The sequence below is a fragment of the Myotis yumanensis genome, unplaced genomic scaffold (assembly GCF_028538775.1).
Source record: "Myotis yumanensis isolate MYYU_CA2020_CCGP unplaced genomic scaffold, mMyoYum1.0.hap1 SCAF_16, whole genome shotgun sequence".
Taxonomy (NCBI): domain Eukaryota; kingdom Metazoa; phylum Chordata; class Mammalia; order Chiroptera; family Vespertilionidae; genus Myotis; species Myotis yumanensis.
In genome coordinates, this window is record NW_027223767.1 from 45,703,672 (window position 1) to 45,728,415 (window position 24,744).

Sequence of the window (24,744 nt, forward strand, 5' to 3'; positions counted from 1 at the left end):
AGGATGGCCCTAGCTGATTTGGCTCAGTGGATAGAGCGGTGGCCTGTGGACCGAAGGGTCCCGGATTTGATTCTGGTCAAGGGCATGTAACCTTGGTTGCAGGCTCTTCCCCAGCCCGGGCCCTAGTCAGGGCTCATGCAGGAGGCTACCAATCGATGTGTTTCTCTCACATCGATGTTTCTCTCTCTCTTTCCCTCTCTCTTCCACCCTCTCTCTCTCTCAAAAAAAAAAAAAAAATCAATGGAAAAATATCCTCGGGTGAGGATTAACTAAAAAAAAAGAAAACAAAAATAAATAAAAGGAGGTCTTTCGGTGATAAGGCTGGGAACCAGTGTGTGGCAGTAATGGTGGACCCTCTCCCTGTGTCTGGATTGCTGCTGTGGACGCTTTGGGCCATTTGATCCTCACAATGATCCTAGGACATGAGCAGAGAAGAGAGTATTATTTCTGCTGTAATAATGAGGAAGCAGAGGCTGAGAGAGAAGTAAATGGCCCAAGGTCCCAAGGCAAATACAAGACAATATACAACTAGACTGCATTCTGGGTACTTTCTGCAAAAGCCTTACTGCACTTGGATTTTTCCAGGACAACCAAGGAGATGAATTACTGGTCATCATAAAAGTTTGTTGTAGGAGGAAATGTATGTTTTCACTCCCATAATTGTGTGACTATTTGTGGTGTATAGAGAAGACTGCACTAGTCTGATGTTTTTAGTTTATTTCAATGACATGCTATTATATGTCATTTGGACTAGTGAGTTTATAAATATAGTTATGACTAATGGAAGCCAAGCCGAATTTCAGGAAATAAGGAATATTATATAAATGCTAATATTCATAGAAGACAACATATATAAAGAAATGGATATATATATATATATATATATATATGTGTGTGTGTGTGTGTGTGTGTGTGTGTGTATATATATATATATATATATATATATATATATATATATTCCCCAAAATTGCATAGCATTTTGAACTTGGAATTTCATTGATGACTATGACTAAAGGAATTAAAATCATTTCTACATACTAGCAAAGTGATTAGTTTGTTTAGTTAGTTAAGGAAGAAAAAAAAATCACTTTTAGGGGTTATAGAAATTAAAATAAATAAAATATTTAAAAAACATAATAATCTCTAGACTCTAGCATAGTGCTTGGTGCAGTGGTTATCTTAAAAAAATATTTATTGTATAAGAAGATTCTACAGAATGACCTACTGAATTTTTTACTTTTTAACCTACCACAAAGAGCCAGTATCTAATTTTTCAATGATTCCGCCATGAGAGCTCTCATTCTGCTGAATGAGAGAGGGAGAGGGGGGCGGAATGAATCTTGGGTAGTAGGATGACCTGCTGTTCAGGTTTAGGTAGGCATTCTACTTTCTCTGAGAGGGAACATGGAATAAAAACCCACAAGGCCATATTTGCTAAGCCAGAAGGAAGTTTATTAATGAATAGTCAAAATGGTTATTTCTCAAAGAGCAGAAAAACAGCCTAAAAGACAGAACAAAGGTCTCCAAGTCTCCCCAAAGGAGGAAAGAATTAAGAAGTTGGACTAATTCACGAAAACATGGCCCAGGGAATAGTATGGCGTTAGCCCGCTGTAGGCAGTAGCGTGGCGAAGGATGGGTGATGTGTAGGACGTTGAGCAGCACATCACGGAACCTGTGCAAAGCCCTGGCTGCTTAACAGCAGGGCTCACAGGGATTCTGACAGCAGGGCTGGACACAGGTCGTCACGTTGATCCCGTACAGTCCGGGAGTCGGGTGGCAGGAGTTGAGCAGCCAGCAAGTTGGCACGTAGGTGTCAGGCTCACAGCAGGGTGGGGGGCAGGTGTCACAGCAGGTGGGCTGAAGGAGGCTGATGTCGTGTGGGCAGGTGCTGGGCAGGCAGACTCCGCAGCGGCAGCATTTGTCCGAGGAGCAGATGGTGGTGGCGGGGCCGGTGGGGACGCTGCAGCAGCAGGGGACACAGCAAGCCATGGTGTCAAGATTTGGGATTTTGGTGGGTTGAGGAGAGAAGTTTCTTAGTGTCTCAGTGCCTCTCTCTTCTGCTCTGGCTCTTATATACCCACCTCCCTGGGCGTCACCCTATTAGCCAGGTTTTCTTCCCCATGTTTCAGCTTAAAGCTATCTCCATAAAAACCATCTAATTACTTAAGTGTTTATTACCTAAGACACACTCCTCACCTCGTAAAAGGGGGTTAGTTTGTTTTGTTGTCAAATTGGGATTCTTCACGTTGCTGTTTGTCACAGCACCAGCATTTCCTTTCAGTCTTCAAAGGCACCAAGTGATTGTCTTCTAATCATTACACATCGTTAATGACGGCCTGGCATGCTGGCTTTCTTCACGTCACCCCCATGTCTTCTGTCTTTTTTCACATGAAGAGAGAAGTAGGCTTTTTGATTGCTTTTCTTGCTTTTCTACCAACAACTATGTGATACTTTTGGCTTTTTGGCTTAAAAGTGGCAAGGTTTGTAGATTTATTCTTTATTTATTTGTAGATTTATTCATTTTTGTATTTTAGTTTTCACAGATTAGCTTTATAAGTTAGTGTTCAATGGAACATTCTTGGGGAGATTCCCAAATTACATCTAAACCACTAAGACCTTAATAATACAATTATTGCCCTAGCCCCGTGGTCGGCAAACTGTGGCTCGGCAAACCGCGGCTTGCGAGCCACATGCGGCTCTTTGGCCCCTTGAGTGTGGCTCTTCCACAAAATACCACGTGCAGGCGGGCACGTACAGTGCGATTGAAACTTCGTGGCCCATGCGCAGAAGTCGGTATTTTGTGGAAGAGCCACACTCAAGGGGCCAAAGAGCTGCATGTGGCTTGCGAGCCGCAGTTTGCAAACCACTGCCCTAGTCTGTTTGACTTTCTGGATAGGGCGGCAGTCTGTGGACCAAAGGGTCCCGGGTTTGATTCCAGTCAAGGGCACATACCTTGGTTGCAGACTCCTCCCCAGCCCAGGCCCTGGTCCTGACTCCTTTAGGAGGCAGCCAATCAATGTGTTTCTCTCACATCGATGCTTCTCTCTGTCTTTCCCTCTCTCTCCCACTCTCTCTAAAAATCAATGGAAAAATATCCTCAGGTGAGGATTAACAAATAAATAAATAAAATTACTTAATTTTAAAGACATAAAACAGTATGTTTTAGAATTACTTTAAAGTAGGAAAAATAGTAATTGGTAAAATTTTAGATGTATGCTAATTTGAAAGTCTTAAAAAAATATATATTTTCTGACCCATCTTCAGATGAAATGGTCCAGGCTTTGAAAAACAATTTAAAATTGCTCAATATAGAGGAGCCAGCAATCAAAGGACATGCAAATCAACAAGATGCGGGATGCAAAGGATGCTTAACGTGAAAACTGCTTTCAGTTTAGTCATTTTCTTACTAGAATGATATTGCGGTTTGGGATCCCACTGCTGGAAATCAGCTTGTTGTTCACATTGTTTCAACAGATGTCTCTTTGTTCAACCAAACACTCGCTGGTTGGGCACCTGCTGTAAGTCAGTCAGCATGCAAAAAGGAAGCAAATAGGTTTCTGGCTTTGAGGAGGTCACAGAGAGGAAAACCCAGAGCAGTAAACTGCTGATGACAACACAGGGTTGTGCATTCAGGTTTTCTAGGTGAGAAGTGGGAATTTAGAGCTGAGGTCACGGCCTGAAAGATTTGGGGAGAACTTTATGAAAAGAAAACATTTGTGTGGATGTGGATGCAAGTAAAACAGAGAAGCAAACTGCTATGGTATATTCCTGGGATGGCAGAAGTGTTGGTTGGCGGAGGCACAGATTCTGGGGCTCCCTTTGGGAGGTGTCGGAGGAGAATGATGGGAGGCGGCATTGGAAAGGTGGGCTAGTGCCACGGTGGAAGGAACTTCGACTGCGTGGAGTGTGCCACACTCATGACTGGGAAATACATCCCGTTGGCAATGAGCATTAGGGAAGGGTTTTGAATGCGTATGGGACATGAGTGGGTTTGTATTTTAGAAAGATGACTGTAGTTTTTGAATGGAGGCCCACCATCATCATCATCATCGTCATCATTATCATCACTTACTAAGTATTAGGTCTTGTGCTGGGTGCTTTATACATATTACACCTTTCTCACCACAGCCTTGTGATGTACGTGGTGTTACTTCCTGCCTTTGCCATTTCACAGATGAGAAACTTGAGGCGCAGAGAGGCTAAGTAACTAGTGAGTAAGGGATGGAGCTAGTATTTGAAGCAAAGCCGATTCCACGCTCTTAGCCCCTGTGTGTGATTCCACGCTCTTAGCACCCCATGCTGGGTGCTAAGCATATAGAAATAAACAGGTCAGTTAAGGTCCTTGTTGTCAGGGTGCTCATTCTCGTGGATGAGACAGAACAAAAAGCAAACAAATGAATAAATAAGAACTTCAGACAGTGACAAGTCCCAAAAGAAAATAATACAGAGTAAAGTGACAGAGAGTGAAGGGGAGGTAGTGCCCCTCAGGGAGCAAGTCTGCTTTGGTTCGGGTGGTCAGGGACAGTCTTTGCCAGGTGGCTGGAGTATGTGAAAGGGAAGGAGTGCGATAGGAGGCGGAGGTCAAGGAGGTGGGCAGGTGCCGGGACAGGTATGGATGTGTAGGCAGTTCTGCAGAATTCAGCTTATTCTCAGGGCATTGAGAATCCACTGGATGATTTATGGCAGGGAGTGATAAGATGTGAGTTATATTCCATGGAAAAGGAACTGCAGTGGGGCCAGAAGGGAAACAGGCATAACAAGTAAGTGGTGCAGGTGAGCGGATGAACGGGGATGCCAGCGGTTGATGAATGGGTCAGAGGCGGGAGAGTTAGGAGGCATTTTTGTAAGTAGAGATGGTATATCATGCTGATCAGGAGAGTGGCCAAGGACCATGCTTAGGTGTCAGGTTTACTCATGAGTGAGGGGACCTGAGCCCCAAAGCTGCCATCTAGGGTAGTAGGGGAGGGTCTAACGATGAGTTCGGTGTGGGGCCTGCAGAGGGTGAGCAGCCTGAAGCCCGTGAGAGGGAGCAGGGCTGAAGATTTGTGACTCTCCAGTGCGCTCATAAAAATGTCCTTACTGCTAAGTTCCTGACTGAGATCAAAGGTCACTTTTATGTGTGTGAGTCACAGTGTGTCGTGATCCTCTGTGTGACTTACCAACATCCATCTCCCAGCAACTCGGCGGATTTCGGGGCTGCTGTCAGGAAAACCTCCCATGACGGCACCTCCCGCATCAGCAGGCATGTCCGTGTTGGGAGGTTACACACTTCAAGGCACTCCGTTTCCTTAAGCGCTTCATCCCCTCACAAAAGCAGGACACAGGGACCTCTTCAATTTGTCATCCTAATAAACATGCCTGTAAGTAAACACACTTGGTCTTTATTTCCTGAATTGCACCACCTTTTAAATTCCTGGTGAACTCCTTTATGATATACACATACGGGGAGAAGGAAGGCTGGTATCAGGACTGCCACCGACATCAGTTCTTTCATGGCAGGAAGTGCCCCTGGCTGAGCGTGCGGGCAGAGGACTCCGGGTTTAGGTAGAACAGCAGACATTGGGGGCCTCCTACAGTTGCATCGGGACATTTTTTCCCAGTGTCTGGTGATAGTGCACGAGCCGGCGCTGAAAACTACTCTCAACTGGATTTCTTTCAAATAAAAGTAGTGCTGGTTTGCCCCTTGAGGACAGCTGATATTGGCTATAGTTTTGTAGGTGTATGTGACCCAACGGGGGTGACCCTTGTGTGCTGCATCACTTGGACATATATGTTCCCATTCCAACATGCCAGGGCAGGTCTCACAGCATATAAACTCATGGGGCACATGCGAGCTTAGCCTGGCTTCTGCTGGCTGGACGTGTTGCCTCTTTCTCTTGGGGATCTTACGCTTCCAGTTTAAACCTCCTGTTTTATTTATTGTAAGCTATAGGATATGCAGGTAGTAGCAGAGACTTATACCCAGTTAAATGAGGTATAAATATATGTGTTCATTTAAATGAGCCTAGTTGAGAAAGTAGATGCTCAATAAAATTTGAATAATGATGATGGCAAGCAGGTTTCTTAAGTCAGAGTTATGGTTTTGGGGCTAAGTCAGTAGTTAACAAAAAACACACACCATCTGCTGTCGGATTTTGTTGGCACAGCTCATTTTACATGGAGGGTTTTTAATGGAAATGGAACTTTCTTAAGTACAAAGCTAAATGGTGCTGAGTCGTGTTTCCAGTTCCTCAGCCGGCTTCTATCAGGCCTAAAATGTTGCCATGCTTTGGCTGCCACCTCCAAAGCTCAGGGACTAATTCCCCCCCTTGGTAATCAGCTGCTGTGATTAAAGGGAGTGAGTGAAAAGTCTGAACAATGGTTCATGAAATAATCTGACTTTTAAAAGGCAGTAAGAGTTTCATAGTTAGGGTCCAGTCCTGAGACAAGAGCCATACCCATTATTTGAACGGAGTGAATTTTATACAGAGACTTTTAAACTAGGTTGTTAGCTAGGTAACTAAAAAGATAAAAAAGAGAACCCTGAGATTATCATAAATGTAGGAAATGCAGAAAGCTCTAAGAGCTAGAGTTTCTTTAAAGGGAAGAGAGAAGGAATTAAAACTTAGGAATTTAGCTAGCGCTGTGGTCAGCAAACTGCGGCTCGCGAGCCACATGCGGCTCTTTGGCCCCTTGAGTGTGGCTCTTCCTAAGCCTTAGGACTACCCTAATTAAGTTAATAACAATGTACCTACCTATATAGTTTAAGTTTAAAAAATTTGGCTCTCAAAAGAAATTTCAGTCGTTGTACTGTTGATATTTGGCTCTGTTGACTAATGAGTCTGCCGACCACTGAGCTAGGGGATTGCCCTGTGGGGCTGGAACTCAGGCGTTTTCCAGAGAACTGGCTGGTTGGTGCTGCTGTGACTGAGGCAGGCGCAGTGGTGAGTGTTGAGAAAACAGCAAACTTTAGGTGTTGCTATGGAAAGCCAGGGAGACCTGCAGCAGGTGGTTTTTTGGTAATGTATCGACTTATCCCCATACCTGGAGCTGCTGTATGAAGAAGTGTTACTGGGGTGATCATTCTGGGACCCCGTAGCGTACAGGAAGCCCTGATTAAACAGAAGGAAACACAGAGGAAGAAACAAGAACCTCCTTCCTCCTCCAGCTTTGTGGTTTCTCTCTGTCACCCTCTAGTGGCGGAACCTGACATGGAGCAGCTGGCAAAGCTCTCGCAGGGTTTGCAGAGCACCATGGAGGCATCACAAAGCTGAGTATGGAGGGCCGGTGTGGAGCTTCGAGATAATAACCTAACAACTGGCATCAAGAGGAACTTATTCTGAAACCCACAGCTTCCCAAATAGCCATCTTTCAGCCAGCCGAACCTGCCCACACCATTCTTTCCTTTCAGTCCCTACATTTCATTGTTTCTTCATGAGTTTTGGAGTCCGAGTTGGAGACATATGTTAGTTTTTACTTATGAGCTGTGTGACTGTAAGCAAACTATTTAACTTCATTTATCTGTCTACCTATTTACTGAATAAAAACTCCTGATTGAGATATGATTGACATACAAAAAGCTGTATATATTTAATATATATAATTTGATGAGTTTGGGGATAAGTACACGGGCATGAAACCATCACCACAATCAAAGCCATAAACATACCTGTCACTTCCAAATTTTCTTCCTGCCCTCTTTTTGGGGATAAGGACACTTAATATCTATCCTTTTAGCAAATATTTAAGTATACTACAGTATTGTATTGTTAATCTTAGGCACTATGATGTACAGTAGATCCCTAAGACTTACTCACCTTTCTACTCTCTGCTTCTATCTTTGACTATTTCAGATTCCTTATATAAGTGGGATGGTGTAGTATTTGCTCTTCTGTGTCTGGCTTATTTAACTTAGGATAATGTCCTCTAGGTTCATCCATGTTGCTACAAGTGGCATGATTTCCTTCTTTTTAAATGTTGACTAATATTGTAATGTGTGTAAATACTACGTTTTCTTTATCTGTTGATGGATATTTAGGTTGCTTTCATGTCTTGGGTATTGTAAATAATGTTGCAATGAACACGGGAGTGCAGATATCTCTTTGAAACCCTGATTTCAATTCATTGAACCTCCTTTAGACTTAATTTACTCATTGACAAAAATATCTATTTCACAGGACTGATGTAAGTATTAAATGCAATTAGGTCCATATGAAGTTTACTTAGCTTGTGGTACAGCATATGACATTAAACAAGGGAAAGAAAAAAGAGAAGAAAATAACCAGGAAAATATACATAGAAAAATATTCATCGTTTCTGTTATCCTTTTTTTTTTTCTAATTGGTTACAAGGCTATAATTAATACTTAACTCTCTTCTCCCACTACCCATTTCATGTTTTCTTCACCCTCAGCCAGGACCTCAGCTGGCTGGGGTTCTTTACTGCTGGGTGTAATTTAAATCTTTTCTTGAGAGATCTGAGTTCACAGTGGTACTGACTTTTTCAGGTTATCCGTAAGTGGGTTAAAGTAGTATATGTTGAAGAAGTGTCAGGGTGAAGAGGAAGTGGGAGCGCCAGCAATGCGTGTCCCTTTTATCAATAAAGGAAATTCACAGCTGACTTCTGTTTAGATTTCATAGGCCAGGGCCATATATCTCTATTTCTATCATTTATTTTTTAAATTCATAAGCTTATATATAGTATTATACTACAGGCATCTGCAGGGAATAGCAGGCATGACATGTTGGCAACTTTTATTGTCTCTATAGTTTTGCCCTTTTCAGAATGTCAGACAGTTGGAATCATATAGTATGAAGTCTTTTCAGATTGGCTTCTTACATTAAACAATAGGCATTTAAGATTCCTCCATACCCATCTGTGGTTTGAGAAATCATTTCTCTTTATCACAGAATAGTGATATCTATCGAATAGATATACCAAAGTTTGCTTACCCGTTCACCTATGGAGGGACATTTTGGTGCCTACCAATTTTTGGCAATTACAAATAAAGCTTCTATCAACATTCACTTGCAGGTTTTTGCATGGACATAAGCTTTCAACTTACTAGGGTTGAAATACGGAGGAGCACAATCGCTGCACTGTACACTAAGTCTACGTTTTGTAAGAAACAACCCAACTGTCTTCCAGAGTGGCTGTACCATTTTGCCTTTCCACCAGCAACGAGTGAGAGTTCCTGTTGCTCCACCAACATTTTGCTACCTTTTGATGTTCTCTTTGCTTTGGTGTGTAGGTTGGCCTTTTTTTTTTTTTTTTTTTTTTAAAATTCTTTTTGTTCCATTTAGAATGACCTCAAGGCCCTCTTCAAAGATCACCTCCCTTGGGAAGTCTTCCCTAATGCTGCCCCCAGCGTAGCTCTTGCTGGTCCTGAAGTGATACTGCTTTCCACAGCAGCGTCCACCCAAAGCCTCTCCATAGTTTCTGAAGGTTCCCGGGGCCTTACTTTCCTGCCATTGCCCTCGCTCTGCCTAGCTCCTGGGCTGTCATTCCCTTGAATCAACCCAGACATGAAACTCAGCTCCTTACATAGGACAGTTGACCACCCACAGATTGTGTGAGTGTGACAGCTTAATGTGGAGGGATCACAGAGTAATATTCATGGCCTCTCTTTCTTCTTTTCTCTCCTCCCTTTCTGCAATAGGAAATATTCCTCTTTGTCTCATGTGTAATGTTTAATGCCCTTTTCTTAAGCTTTTGGGGTTGCCAACATGCATATCCCATGTGGATGAACCTATTTTAAGTTGAACTGTTGAGGCATCTTGGTCACAAAAGCATCTATCTCTAAGGTAGAGGGAGTTTTTTTTTCTTCTAGGAACTGCTAAGAAAATATAGGTTTTCTCATCACACTGTATGTAGCCATTTTCACACATTCTTTTTCTTTCTGGATAGTAAGGCCCTCTAGGATAAGAATTAATTTTTCATCTTTCTGATTTCCGTAATCACTTCATTGAAGTGGTGGTCAATACATTTTTATTGAATGAGTACACTACATATGGCTTCAGTCTCTTTTTATAAAGAAACAAGTGTATTTCTTACAAGTGGACATTCTTGAACTATAAGCAGTTATGTACAAGTGGAGACACTGACCATGATTTCTTTGCCCAGTATATAACATTTATTAAGAAATGACAGAAGACACTGTATCACAGGTATAATTAAAATAGCCAACAGGAAAGATCGTTATGATCCCCCCAAAAGGGGTGGAATCAGATTTTGAAATATGGGAAAGTCTTCTTAGAAGCTGAATGTTGGGTGAAGAGCTTCCATTCTCTCTGGTGACATCTGAGGAATGTCGCTTGGCTATACTTTGGTGCCTTTAATGTTGAAATTTTTTTTTAGGTAAATAGAAGCTAAAAATAGATCACAAAACATGGGAAAAATAGACTCGTGGACAGCTCTCAAGGATAAAATCCACAACATGGCAGCAATTTTCAACCCTGCGGGAAAATCGGGAATAGTAGATCCAAAGCAATCTGATGGTCAGCGGGTGGGCTCACAGCACTTCTGTGTCCGCAGTGGAGAGTCAAGGTATTCATTGTAGAGTGGAATCTGATAGAACTCATCGACTTGATAGCCCCCATAAGAGCCCATAACAGAAACCCAAATAGAAGTCTGAGAACTTGTTAGTGGCCCACAGGTTGTTGAGGAGACATTATTCAGATACTGTGTCCTGGGCAGTTAAAAATCAGCAAGTTGGCTTTTTAGCAGGTGGGCTCGCAGCAGTAGCAGCAGCAGGCTGGGCGGCAGCAGGACTGTCCACAGTAGGATGGGCGGCAGCAGGCGGCCTGGGCATGGTGCAGCTGGCAGCAGGTTGGGGGCGTGCAGCTCACCACACAGCAGGGGGGCAGGCAGGTGTCCTCCACGCGGCAGTCAGGGCGGCACCACCTGGTGCGGCAGCTCACACCTCCACAGCCACAATCCTGGCCACAGCCAGTGCCACAGCCGGTCCCACAGCAGCTGGTCTGGCAGCAGGTCGGCTGGCAGCAGCTGGTCTGGCAGCAGGTTGGCTGGCAGCAGCTGGTCTGGCAGCAGGTTGGCTGGCAGCAGCTGGTCTGGCAGCAGGTTGGCTGGCAGCAGCTGGGGCCACAGGTCCCACAGGAGCAGCTGGGAAATCCACAGAAGCTAGTTTGACAGCAGGCCATGGTGTCAGGAGTTGGGTTGCTTGGAGGTTTAGTGGTGACTGCTATGTTGGGCCTTTTATATATTCTGACCAGCTGGTATTTATACAGTTTTTAACATATCTTCCTTGTTTTTGTTTAAATTTGCTCCTCAGTGGGCCTCTGATTGGCTTACACATAAATACTTATGACACATTATGAGCAGCAGTTTAGAAATTACTTTGTTTTATAGTTTATTTGGACTCTTCAGATTGGTCTTTTGCTCTTTGGAATAGGTTTGTGGTTTTCAGAGTCCTCCTATTTTTGTCCATGTCAACACACGTGCTTTATAGAGGTATTTATTCCACATGACACTCTGTCCAGACCTCTACGGCTAAGGATAATTGTGCTCCTTTAAAAAAAAAAACTATTATTTTTTTGCCTCTGGATGTATAGACTAAATTCTCTTGAATTTAGGACATCAGGACAACCACTGAGTTGAAAGCATGCCTTCTGCCATGCATAATTTAGTTCCAAGTAATTTACTCCCAACATCAAGTCAGATTCCCATTATAGTTCTTTTTCACCAATTTGAAATGTGCAAATATTATTTGTTTTTCAGGCCAAAAATCTTTTCATGTGAACCAAATGACATAGTATATATAAAAGTGTCTGGTGGAGGGCTTACCCACTGGTAGTATCTCAGTGTCTGTTGAATATGATTTTGAATGGGAGGAGTAAAAGGCATGATTCATGGGTGCCTGTACCACTTAATGATTGAACAGAACTTTCAAGCTTAGTACCTCTCATGAAGGAGTCCTTGTTATTGTCAAAGGAGACAAGGAAATGCTGAAGATTTTTTCTGCATTTGATAGTTGAACCAAGGCTCAGGAAAAGCATCTGGGAGTTATGACATTTTGAAAAATATACTGCCACTTACTTTATTCTGCTACTAATTAAATGGTAGAGGTAAGTGCTGGGAGCTTGTAAATAATTTGGAAAAGACGGCTTAAAGTGTCTGATATTTTGTCATGTTGTATTTTGTCTGCTGCACTCAAATTACTTAAAAATTAATTGGTAAAAGGTATTTTGGGTCTAGATTTGTGCTAACTTCTTAAGAGAACATCTTTCACATTGGATTGCAAAGTGCAAAATATATAGTTGTTTCATTTTTCTGATACATGTGTCTGACATGTGGTGCTGGTGGAACTCAGTGGCTATCTACATAGCTGTTTATTCTAATTTCGTTTAGACCAGTGATGCACCTTATACATACTTATAATGGAGGGGAGTGTTGGTAGTTGAAGCGTAGAGATCAATTTGGGGGTCAGTGGGAAGAATATATTAGGGTAAGGCATAGGAATTAAAACCTAAATGCTCTTGGAAAATAGTGTCTGATAGCATCTGGTAGATACTTTCAAATCTATTTAGTCGGGATTACAATTTCTTTAGCTATTAGGCATACATGAAGGAGAACATCTAGTAGATTAAAGGGAAGGAGATTAAAAGTCATAGAAGTACATCTAGGTAGAAATCCCATAGCTTTGATCAACCTGAACATTTTAGTTAAAAGTGGCCTTATTAGTTTAGACCTAATCATAATAGATTTGGAGCATGTAAGTTTTTGGATAACTGCAGGTATTATTTAATGCATGGACATCTCATTAACTGGTGGGTGAAAGCATAATATAGCTTGTATTTTCCTGGTTTAGACTTTTTGTTTATGCCTTAGGATTATTATCAAAGTGCAGGTCCACTTCTCTTGAATTTCAGCTGCAGGTGGACAAGCTAAATGATGGAAGAAAATGACTCAGTTTGCTTCGCACAAGTAAACATTTTATTTTAAATTAACAGGGTATTGAAGGAGAAAGCAGATCTGAAAATGTGTGGGGATCACGAAATAGGGAGGAGGACAGAGCTGTCATTGATCTGACACTGGTTAATACATGTTTTCAGTGGGAGAATTCAGCACACTCAAGAGGGGCCTAAGACTTGTGATTTCTGAGCGGCTTAGAAACATCGCAATACATAGCATCCAAGTAAAGTTGAACACCTCTTTAGAGATCAAGGCAGTTTTCCTGAGTTGCTCCTTTCATTCTTAAGTAATCAACAACCTTCCTGTTAGCAGGTGGGCTCACAGCAGTAGCAGCAGCAGGCTGGGCGGCAGCAGGACTGTCCACAGTAGGATGGGCGGCAGCAGGCGGCCTGGGCATGGTGCAGCTGGCAGCAGGTTGGGGGGGTGCAGCTCACCACACAGCAGGGGGGCAGGCAGGTGTCCTCCACGCGGCAGTCAGGGCGGCACCACCTGGTGCGGCAGCTCACACCTCCACAGCCACAATCCTGGCCACAGCCAGTGCCACAGCCGGTCCCACAGCAGCTGGTCTGGCAGCAGGTTGGCTGGCAGCAGCTGGGGCCACAGGTCCCACAGGAGCAGCTGGGAAATCCACAGAAGCTAGTTTGACAGCAGGCCATGGTGTCAGGAGTTGGGTTGAGAGGTGTGTTGTTTAGAGAAGTTTCTGAGTTTTGGTTGCACCTTCTACATCTGGCCTTTTATATAGTCCCCAGAGACACCCATTTTCCTAATGTTTAGCATCTTTCCTTGAAACTATTTGCAAAGTCAGTCTCTGATTGGCTAGTACCTGAGTTGTTTAGAAAGTTATAAATAGCATTTCAATAGCCTGCTTTGGTCATTGCTCAATTAAGTCTCATTACGTTTCTTCTTTGCCCTGTGGGGCAAGTGAAGACTCATTGTGGGAGCCAATCATGGCAGCTCCTCTTAGTGTTAGTCACATGAGGGACCAAACTTGAGCCAACCACTGCCCTGGCTTGCTTTGTCGAATCTGTCTTTTGATAACTTTCAAGCAGAGTCTATCTAAATGAACATTTTCTTTGTAGGTGGTCACTCAATTAGGATCATGATTCATAAACACGTTGTCTAGACTTGAATAACTAACATTAGTGTCATCAAGACATGAGCACTCACTTGGTTTGTCAGTATCCAAAAGAAGTATGCCTTTCTGTGATCAGAGTGTGCAAGTTACAGGATCCTCAGAGCTCTAGCGGGCATTTGTCTTCATCGTCAATGTACATATTCCCAACTGAGACCCTAATGACTTTAGCTTGTAGATTGTTTTCTGACTGTACTCAATTAAGAATATATGCCAGTAATGAACACACACACTTTAACAAGTCAAGCAGTACCAAAAGTTAATATTTTCCCTCCCTATCCCAAAATACACACATCCCTTCCAAAAGTAGTATTCCAGGAGATAATATTAAGTTTGGTACCTGTTCTTCAATACCTTTCTGTTTTTGTAAACATGAAGCAGCATCTATGCACATAGATCTTCTAATTTAGTAGTCAGGGTCTCCTATACTACTTATTTTTTAAAATATATTTTTATTGATTTCAGAGAGGAAGGGAGGGGGAGAGAGAGATAGAAACATCAATGATGAGAGAGAATCATTGTTTGGCTGCCTCCTGCACGCCCCCTATTGGGGATTGAGGCCGCCCTTGACAGGAATCGAACTGGGACCCTTTGGTCTACAGGCTGACGTTCTATGCACTGAGCCAAACCAGCTAGGGCTATACTACTCTTTTTTTTAAACAACTTAATTGTAAAATACACATAAAATTTATCATTTTAACCATTTTTAAGAGTACAGCTCACTAGTGTTATGTAAATTCACATTGTGAATTCTTTTTATCTTGCAAAACAGAAATTCTATATCCATTAAACAACTTTCTCCTTCTCTCCTCCCCAAACTCTTGGCAACCACCATTCTACTTTGTGTCTTGATGAATTTGACCACTCTTGTTACCTCATACAAGTAAGATCATCCAGTATTTGTCTGTTTTGTGACTTGCTTATATTCTCAAGAGTCATCCATGTTGTAGAATGTGTCAGAACTTCCTTTTTAAAATTTTATTGTTGACACTGTTACAGATGTCCCCTATTCACTCGCCCCTGTTTTGCCTGTCTCCACCCAGCCCCTCCCCATTCCTCCTTCTGGCCTTCACCACACTATTGTCTGTGTCCGTGAGCTATGCCTATATGTTCTTTGGCTAACCTTTTCACCTTCTTTCATCCAGTCTCTCCTCTCCCACCCCTCTGACATCTGTAATATCCATTGTATATATATATATATATACCTCAGTTTTTTTAATCCATCCATCAATGGACACTTGGGTTGCTTCCACCTTTGGCTATATGATTAATACTCTTGGTTTGCAAACTGGCCCGCATACACAAAGGGCAAGGAGAAACCAAAGAAAGAGCAGACCATTCCATATTAGTAGGTGGCAGATTTAAAAAGCAACAAATAACATATGCTGGCAAAGATGTTGAGAAAAGGGAATACTAGTACACTGCTGGTGGGAATGCAGATTGGTGCATCCACTATGGAAAACAGTATGAAATTTACTCAAAAATTAAAAATGGAACTACCATTTGACCCAGTGGTCCCACTTCTAGGAATATATTCTAAAAAACCCGAAACACCAATCAGAAAGAATATATGCACTCCCATGTTCATAGCAGTGTTATTTACAATAGCTAAGGTCTGAAAACAGCCCAAGTGTCCATCAGTAGATGAGTGGATAAAAAAGCTGTAGTATGTTTAACGGAATACCATGCAGCTGTAAAAAAGGATTTCTTACCCTTTGCAACAGTATGGAGGGATCTGGAGAATAATATGCTAAGTGAAATAAGCCAGTCAGAGAAAGACAAATATCATATGATTTCACAAGTGGAATCTAATAAATATAATAAATGGATGAACAAAATAGGTCCAGAGACAGGGAGGCATGGAACAGACTGACATGTCCCAGAGGGGAGTGCGAGGGGAGACAGGAATTGATTAACCAAAGAACTCATATACATATATGCATAACCAAAGGACACAGACAATAGTGTGGTGAATGCCTGGGGTGGGGCAGGGGCTGGGAGAAAGTGGGTAAAGTGGGGATAATTGGGGGACCTCTGTAATACTCTCAACAATAACATAAAATTTTATTAAAAAAAAAACACACGTCATCTTTCACCATTGAGTATGATGTTGGTGTGGGCTTTTCATATATGACTTTTATTATGCAGAGATAGTTTCCTTCTATTCTTAGTTTGTTGAGTATTTTTTTTTTTATCATGAAAGACTTGAATTTCATCAAATGTTTTCTCTGCATCTATTGAGATAAGCATGTGTTTCCCCCCTTCATTCTGCTATGTGATGTATTGGATTGAATGATTTTTATATGTTGAAAATCTACTTGGTCATGGTGTATATCCTTTAATGTGCTTTTGAATTCTGTTAAATAGTATTTTGTCAAGGGATATTGCATCAATATTAATCAGGGATATTGGTCTGTAATTGTCTTTTCTTATGGTGTCTATCTGACTTTGGTATAGGGTAATGCTGGCTTCATAGAATGAGTTTGGAAGTGTTTCCCCTTCTTTAATTTTCTTTAAGTGTTTGGTAGAATTCATCAATAAAGCCATCTGATACTGGGATTTTCTCTTTTGGGAGGTTGTTTATTACTGATTCAATCACCTTCTTAGCGATAACTCTGTTCAGATTTCTATATTTCCATGATTCAGTTTTGATAGGAATTACCCACTTCATCTAGATTATCCAATTTGTTGACCTATCCTGTACATACTATTATTGCTCCTTTTAAATAGCTATGTGGTATTCCTGAGTATGATCACACCACACTCTCTTCAGTCATCCCCTACTGATAAAATCTCAATTGTTTTTAGTTTGTGCTTTTTGAATTTTAAAAAAATCATTGAATTTTAAGCTGAAAGTAACTTTAAACAAGTCCAGAGTTAGGTGATGAGAGGTGGTCACATGATGTAGGGAACTGAGCTCTTAACTGAGAAATTAATTCAACCAAAGAGGCTTCTCAAACTGGTTCTACCATTAAGTGACTGAACCTCAGAAAAGTTACTTAGTCCCTCTGAGCATTGGTTTGTTCATCTGTAAGATGACATGCTTTCTCAGACACCTCCAGGGCTAATATTGTGCTATTCCTCCACCAGATCATTGGTTCCTTAAGGGCATGATCTGCCCATGTCTGGTTCGCCTTGGTTTCCTAGATAGTACCTTCTGCACCATCTGCATGTCCATGCTCAGTGTGCACTTGTTGAATTAAAGAGGGAATGAATAATGAGCAGTGTATGGTAATGATAAACATCCGAATTTGCCTCCTACCAAAGTCACTTGCCTATTTATTTATTTATTTATTTATTTATTGTCTTCCTTTCTCTTCTGGTGTTCAAGGGGTGTTTTCTGGATTGGATCAGGTTTCTAGGTGCTGCGTCAGGGTAGGTGATTCTTTGCTTACATGTTATTCTTTATTCATGCTTTCTAGTTACTTGATTTTTATTAGCCTATAAATGAATAAAGCATTGGAATTTTAACCAAAGTAACATTCTTTCTTTTTTATCCTCACCCGAGGCTATGTTTATTGATTTTAGATAGAGAGGAAGGGAGAGAGAGAGAGAAAGAGAAAGAGAAAGAAACATCATTTGGTACCTCCCGTATGCAACCCGATGGGCAGTTGAACCTGCAACCTAGGTATGTGCCCTGATTGGGAATTGAACTTGAAACCTCTTGGTGTACAGGACAACATTCCAACCAACTGAGCCACCCAGTCAGGGCCAAAGTAATATCTATACTAATAAAAGGGTAATATGCTAATTAGACTGATAGACCAGACGTCCTTCCCGACAAAGCCACAGTGGCTGTGAGGGCTGAGGAGAGCCAGCACAGCCGCAGCGGCTGGCAGTGGCAGCAGCAGTGGGGTGATGGGGGTGGTGCCTTCCCCTGATTGGCCGGGTCACCTCTCACAGAGGGAGGCCAGACTGTGGCTTAGGAGTGGGCCTAAGCTCTCAGTAGGACATCCCCTGAGGGCTCCCGGACTGTGAGAGGGGGCAGACTGGGCTGAGGGACACCCCACCCCCAGGGCGTGAATTTTTGTGCATCAGGCCTCTAGTTCTTAATAAAAAAGAATACCTTCAGTCTCATCCAGTTCTAATCCCAAGAAACCATGAATTAATCCTGATACTTTCCCCAAAATTTGTGAAATATTCTGTGATACTTGTGTTTAAATTCATTGTATATATGTATTATATATAAATGCATGTATATGTATAATCCATATGTATTTTTGTTAAGCATGTATTTTAAGCCAGTGTACAATATGTTGATTCTAAAAATAGAGCAAAATCTTTGTTGTCCTCACTTTCAGTTCAGAAATTAGGGAAGAAAAGTTTTTGGAGTAAAAATCTCCATCTAATTAAAAGCATATTTCCCCAACTTGTACTTTTCTTGCTTTATTCTGCAAGACCACATGTAAATGGAAGAGTGGGATTTACCAGCATACATTACTAGTGTTTGAAGATTGCCTGAAAGAGCATTCCTTTAACAGATGTGAAAAAAATGACTCATATTCTGGCACTAGATTCAGAGGTCCTGGCTTCTGGAGCTTTCTGGTTGTGAGAGCACTGTGTGAGGTCAGGACTTGGTCATAGAGCTGCGCCATTTCTGAGGCCCTAGAACTAACTGCCTTTTCTGGATGTTTTTATGGGGATTAACCTCCATTGGATCTCATCAAAAATTTTCCTAACATTGTATAAGAAGAGCAGTGTGGGGTAGCAAAACCAGATTAAAATATTTTGCATAACTTTCTATGAAATATACCAGTACATCATGAGTACACTCAGTGAAGAAAAAGAGATATGTCTGCTGCACCAAATAAATATAATTTATTAGGCCTTAGTATAGTATTCCTCTTTTATGGGAAGTGCAGTTTGAAGGATGGTAGAGTAGAGGAGGTGAACGCGTCTGAGAAGTATAGATAGTTCTTCCCAGGATTCGTCAGCACTGAGTCCTGGAGTGTGGGATCGAATACTTGCTGAAGGTCAAGCCCAATGCAAATTGGTTTTCCCATTTCTTGAGTCAAATTTGTATTTTGGCAGCCTCAGTAGGGAGATCAGGTCTGCGAGGCTCAAGTATTTGCCAACTCCCACAACAAAAGTCAAATAAAAGTTCCAGAACTTGTTAGTGGTCCAGGAATGGTTGAAGAAATAATTAGTTCATGGATTGAGTTGGAAGCTGAAACTTCAGGTTGAAAATCATTAACTTGGCTTTTAGCAGGTGGGCTCACAGCAGTAGCAGCAGCAGGCTGGGCGGCAGCAGGACTGTCCACAGTAGGATGGGCGGCAGCAGGCGGCCTGGGCATGGTGCAGCTGGCAGCAGGTTGGGGGCGTGCAGCTCACCACACAGCAGGGGGGCAGGCAGGTGTCCTCCACGCGGCAGTCAGGGCGGCACCACCTGGTGCGGCAGCTCACACCTCCACAGCCACAATCCTGGCCACAGCCAGTGCCACAGCCGGTCCCACAGCAGCTGGTCTGGCAGCAGGTTGGCTGGCAACAGCTGGTCTGGCAGCAGCTTGGCTGGCAGCAGCTGGGGCCACAGGTCCCACAGGAGCAGCTGGGAAATCCACAGAAGCTAGTTTGACAGCAGGCCATGGTGTCAGGAGTTGGATTGAGAGGTGGGTTGCTTGGAGAAATTTTTTAGGTTTGGTGATGACTTCTACATTGGGCCTTATATAAGCCTTGGCCAGCTATTATTTACATAATTCCCAAAGTCTCTTCCTTGTTTGTGTTTAAATAACTTGTTTCTGAGTGATAATTGCCCTGTCCCTGAGTTATTTGTGAAACCTTCTAAAAGCCTTTAAAGGCTTATTTTATTTGGTCTTCAATTAGGATTCTTTACCATGGCCCAGTAGTCATTAGCGTTCACTGAGTACATAACCCCTAATTTCCCATATTCGTTACAATCTGCTCATTGCCCAAAGAATAATTGGCTGATGCCTCACCTTTAAGGAGTGTCAATATTACTCAATGTTGACCCTAATAATTGAGCTCTTGGGTCTCACATGACAGTTTGATGCTCAGCCACGTGGCCTCCAATGTCGACAGCTGCCCCTTCCCTACCCTTTCTTTTCTTCACTTTGCCAGAGCAGCGGAGTGATTCAGCGGCCAGAACGGGATGCTTTCATCGGGGACTGGGAAATATGGATGAGTTGGTACTGAAAACATTTTTGAAACACTTATGTGTCCAAACAGTTCTGAGTACTTTGCTTGCATCAATTCATTTAATTTTCACAGCATCCCTACAGGGTAGGTATCATTGCTTTTATGCCATTTCTGCGAGGACAGTGAGCCACAAACAGATTTAAGTCATTCACCCAAGTTCACACTAACAAATGGTGAATCTGAAATTTGAACCATGCCATCTAACTCCAGACTAAACTTTCAATCATTACAGTCTTTTCCATGTAAGCAGGTGTTCTAGGGAAAACCAATGGAAATTTGCCCTATTTTTTACAGGCTTTTGGAGAGTAGAGGGAGGAAAGACAGAGTTTAGCATGAGTAATAACTCTGCAATTAGAGATTTCTCTGGAGATTTTATTTAATTTAAATTTTTTTTATTGATTTCAGAAAGGAAGGGGGATGGAGGGAGAGAGAGAAATATCAATGATGAGAGAGAATCATTGATCAGCAGCCCCCTGCACACCCTCTACAGGGGATCAAGCCCACAATCCGGGCATATGTCCTGACCAGGAATCAAACTGTGACGTCCTGGGTCATAGGTCAATGCACAACCACTGAGTCACGCCATCTGGGCAGGAGATTTTATTTTTAAAAACTATATAATAGGTATACTTCAAGAAAATCTTAAGTGCTGAAAGAGTTAACGTGACTTGTGACTACCTGACTTGTGACTTCATCCAATCTTTGATTTTAGGCTCTTCTATAGATTTAAATGTTCTTTTCTTAAAATTGAGATATGATTGACATATAATATTGTATTAGTTTTAAGTGTACAACATAATGATTTGATATCCTATATAATAAAATGCTAATATGCAAATTGTCCCCTTGAGCGGGAGTTCAACCGGGAGTTTGACCAGGGGGCGGGGCTGTCCGGCCAACCACCCATGGTTCCTCCCCCCCGGCTGGCCAGGCCTGATCAACCTGATTGGGGTGGGCTGGCCAGACCCCACCCGTGCACGAATTCGTGTACCGGGCCTCTAGTATGTATATATTGTGAAATGATCACTACAGTAAGTTAAGATCCATCACCACCCATAGTTACAGGTTTTTTCTGTGCTGAGAATAAATGCTCTAAACTGCATAAAAATCACACTCTTAATATATTAAAACTGGAGTATGTGGCATACTGTGGTGTATTCGACCTAGAGTATGCAGTTTACTGTAGTTGTTAGAGACAAATCCAGTGCCATATAGAGGGTTTGAATCAAAATGGCAAGTGTTAGTTCTGCTTCTCTAGAAATGACATCTTTGAGTTCAGATAATAACTCTTCCCAGATGAATTAAGACATTTTTGAAATTCCACATCAAATGTGAATTGAAAGGTATGGTTCTTTGTGAATATTTTTGCTTCTTCTCCTTTAGCAAATTTGTATCACTGATTCTTTGATTAGCTAATATTTCCACGTTGGATGTTTTAAATATGTGGATTTCTCGTTACTACAATCTTAGGAGCTAATTCATACCTAAATTTAGCAGAATCTTTGATACTAAAATGATTTATCTCCCCTTGCACACATTTCAGATGTTTGAGGAGTTAAAAATCATATTGACAAGGGCATTGGCGATAGAGTAGCATTATATATTATATTTACATTTCTGTGCTTCTCTACCATGGCATTGCTTTCAACATCTTTGTCACTGCAAAATTTAACTCAGTTTTCATGTTTCTGATTTTTAGTTGCCCTTAGAGAATTACTAAGAATAGATGTTTTAGTCAGGATTCTCCAGGGAAAGAGAACCAACAAGATATATAAATTCAGGAGTAGGCAAAAGCAGGTTGTGAGTGACATTTTTTTTAGTTAATAAAACTACTATAGTAATCATAACTGGAATGTCTTTTTCCATATGAGCAACTGTAAACCTACCTTTGCCCACCCCTGTACATATTTGTGAAAATATATGTATTTATTCTGCGGGATTGGCTCATACAACTATGGAGGTTGAGAAGTCCCACTAGGAGCACTGATCTGAGGGCAGAAGAAGACAGATGCCCCAACTCGAGCAAGAGAGCAAATTTGCCCTTCTGCCTTTTTTGTTTTATTCGGGCCCACCAAACAAATGAACACCCTCAACTTTTTATCCTAAATCATGTAACTAGATTTTTCTCTTCTCTCCTGAGTTCCAACCTGGCTCATTTTGGTGTTTCTGAGTTGAAGCCATTGTAAGTAAAAGCTGCATCTAGTCTAAATCATCCCAACGCGATGGGAGACAGGAGAGTGGTAGAGGAGGGAATAGAGGTGTTGTATATGCATGTGTAGGTTGTTCCCTGATGGGGTGTTATGTTCACTTAGAGAAAGGAGAACCTGCCCTAGCCGGTTTGGCTCAGTGGATAGAGCATCGGCCTGCAGACTCAAGGGTCCCAGGTTCGATTCCGGTCAAAGGCATGTACCTTGGTTACAGGCACATCCCCAGTGGAGAGTGTGCAGGGGGCGGCTGGTCGATGTTTCTCTCTCATGATGTTTCTAACTCTCTATCCCTCTCCCTTCCTCTCTGTAAAAAATCAATAAAATATATTTTTAAAAAAAGAAAGAAAGGAGAACCTTATTCTTCACACAAAGAGCTGTAGGCTCAACAAGCTGTGTAATTCTTGTAATGTTGTGCTAGTGGAGAATTCTATCTCTGACTTTTTAAAACATTGAGGTGAATTCTTTTAATCATGTATTTTGGCTGCAGAATATTGGACCACTTAATGGCAAAACAAAGAAAAACCACCTTTTAAAAGACCATTATTAAAGGCATAGTAATGAAAACCCACAGTGCTATGCCACATTTATTGAGATATTGGAAAATTCTAGTATCAATAACAAGTTTAAAAGAAAACTCTTCAACAATGACTTCATCACTGAAGAATGAAAATTTTTATTAAATTCCAAACCCAATGAGCTGTTGAAATATTTCAGGAGATACTGATAGTAATCTATCGTGCCCTCTTTTCAGATTGTAGGACTTCGGTTGATATCCAGGTCTATGAAATACTTTGGTCTTCTGTTATACATTATTTTACATCTTAGGGAAATTACGCAGCTTCGTGACAAGAGGTTGCAAGCTGGGTTATGAGTATTTAGAGTTCAGAAGTTTGTTGAGACTCTAACATTGGTTAGTTTGGATGTGCCGTTTTCTCAGGATTCCCATCAGAAGGAGGTTTTTCAGCAGGTGGGCTAACAGCAATAGCAGCAGCAGGCTGGGCGGCAGCAGGACTGTCCACAGTAGGATGGGCGGCAGCAGGCGGCCTGGGCATGGTGCAGCTGGCAGCAGGTTGGGGGCGTGCAGCTCACCACACAGCAGGGGGGCAGGCAGGTGTCCTCCACGCGGCAGTCAGGGCGGCACCACCTGGTGCGGCAGCTCACACCTCCACAGCCACAATCCTGGCCACAGCCAGTGCCACAGCCGGTCCCACAGCAGCTGGTCTGGCAGCAGGTCGGCTGGCAGCAGCTGGTCTGGCAGCAGGTTGGCTGGCAACAGCTGGTCTGGCAGCAGCTGGGGCCACAGGTCCCACAGGAGCAGCTGGGAAATCCACAGAAGCTAGTTTGACAGCAGGCCATCGTGTCAGGAGTTGGGTTGAGAGATGGGTTGTTCGGAGGAGTTTCTGAGTTAAGGCTGCTTGTTCCACTGGGGCCTTTTATAGGCTTTGGCCAGTTCTGTGTCATGGATAGCATTTTTATCTTGTTACTCTTCAAACAAGTTTTCCCAGGGCCCTCTGATTATTCAAATACTGAGTTATTTTAAATATATGTCCAAATTGGTTTTTCCTTATTGCTCAGCTGGTAGTACTCACCAAATGTATTCAGTGGTCCTTGGTAGAGTTGTTTTTTTGTTTTGTTTCCAAACAATGCTGTAATTATTACTTGACAAAGTGACTCTCATTCACCAAAACTCAAGTCTTCAGAAAAAGAAAAATTTAGCCGTTGACTGTTATTGTTAACCATTGCCTTTATGTAAGGCTATCTTCCCCCCACCCCCTAAAATATATATTTTTTAATTGATTTCAGAGAGGAAAGGAGAGGGAGAGAGGGATAGAAACATCAATGATGAGAGAGAATCATAGATCGGCTGCCTCCTGCATGTCCCACAGTGGGGATTGAGCCTGCAATCCCAGGCGTGTGTCCTGACTGGGAATAGAACCGTGACCTCCTGATTCATAGGTCGATGCACAGCCACTGAGCCATGCTGGCCGGACTATGTAAGGCTGTCTTTATATTTGTTTAGATTAATAAGATATCAGTCTCTACAATCACCCACATAGAAACTCTGATAAACTCCAGGATTCATAGATCTTTCTAGAAATTGGATCTTTCCAATTTCTATGCTCTCTCCTGAACTTCAGCCTTGAGGAAACATTTATCACTCAGGAGGATATATGGAACAAAAGCTGTTCCATTCCAATTTACTATGGATATTTTGTTATCAAAAATTTAAAATAAGGGCTAAGATTCATATCTAAGAAAAAAATCACAAAAATTTTTAAGTGTAATTTATATTTCTATGAAACATTAAAATCATTGCTATACAGTTTATCTGGATAGTATTGA

At 42.1% G+C, this 24,744-nt stretch overlaps 5 protein-coding genes across 5 annotated transcripts; all 5 read right to left on the minus strand.

Moving 5' to 3' along the window:
* Positions 1 to 1,692: 1,692 nt before the first annotated feature.
* KRTAP3-1 (keratin associated protein 3-1) lies at positions 1,693 to 1,989 on the minus strand. The gene has a single exon (XM_070394145.1). It carries the CDS (start codon positions 1,987 to 1,989, stop codon positions 1,693 to 1,695), a length of 297 nt encoding a protein of 98 aa, XP_070250246.1.
* Positions 1,990 to 10,697: 8,708 nt separating this feature from the next.
* LOC138993635 (keratin-associated protein 9-3-like) lies at positions 10,698 to 11,138 on the minus strand. Its single transcript, XM_070392871.1, has one exon. The coding sequence runs from the start codon at positions 11,136 to 11,138 to the stop codon at positions 10,698 to 10,700; it is 441 nt and encodes a 146-aa protein (XP_070248972.1).
* A 2,076-nt stretch (positions 11,139 to 13,214) lies between these two features.
* Positions 13,215 to 13,565, minus strand: LOC138993639 (keratin-associated protein 9-3-like). Its single transcript, XM_070392875.1, has one exon. The coding sequence runs from the start codon at positions 13,563 to 13,565 to the stop codon at positions 13,215 to 13,217; it is 351 nt and encodes a 116-aa protein (XP_070248976.1).
* A 5,678-nt stretch (positions 13,566 to 19,243) lies between these two features.
* On the minus strand, positions 19,244 to 19,624 carry LOC138993638 (keratin-associated protein 9-3-like). Its single transcript, XM_070392874.1, has one exon. It carries the CDS (start codon positions 19,622 to 19,624, stop codon positions 19,244 to 19,246), a length of 381 nt encoding a protein of 126 aa, XP_070248975.1.
* Positions 19,625 to 23,373: 3,749 nt separating this feature from the next.
* LOC138993637 (keratin-associated protein 9-3-like) lies at positions 23,374 to 23,757 on the minus strand. Its single transcript, XM_070392873.1, has one exon. It carries the CDS (start codon positions 23,755 to 23,757, stop codon positions 23,374 to 23,376), a length of 384 nt encoding a protein of 127 aa, XP_070248974.1.
* Between the last annotated feature and the right edge of the window lie 987 nt (positions 23,758 to 24,744).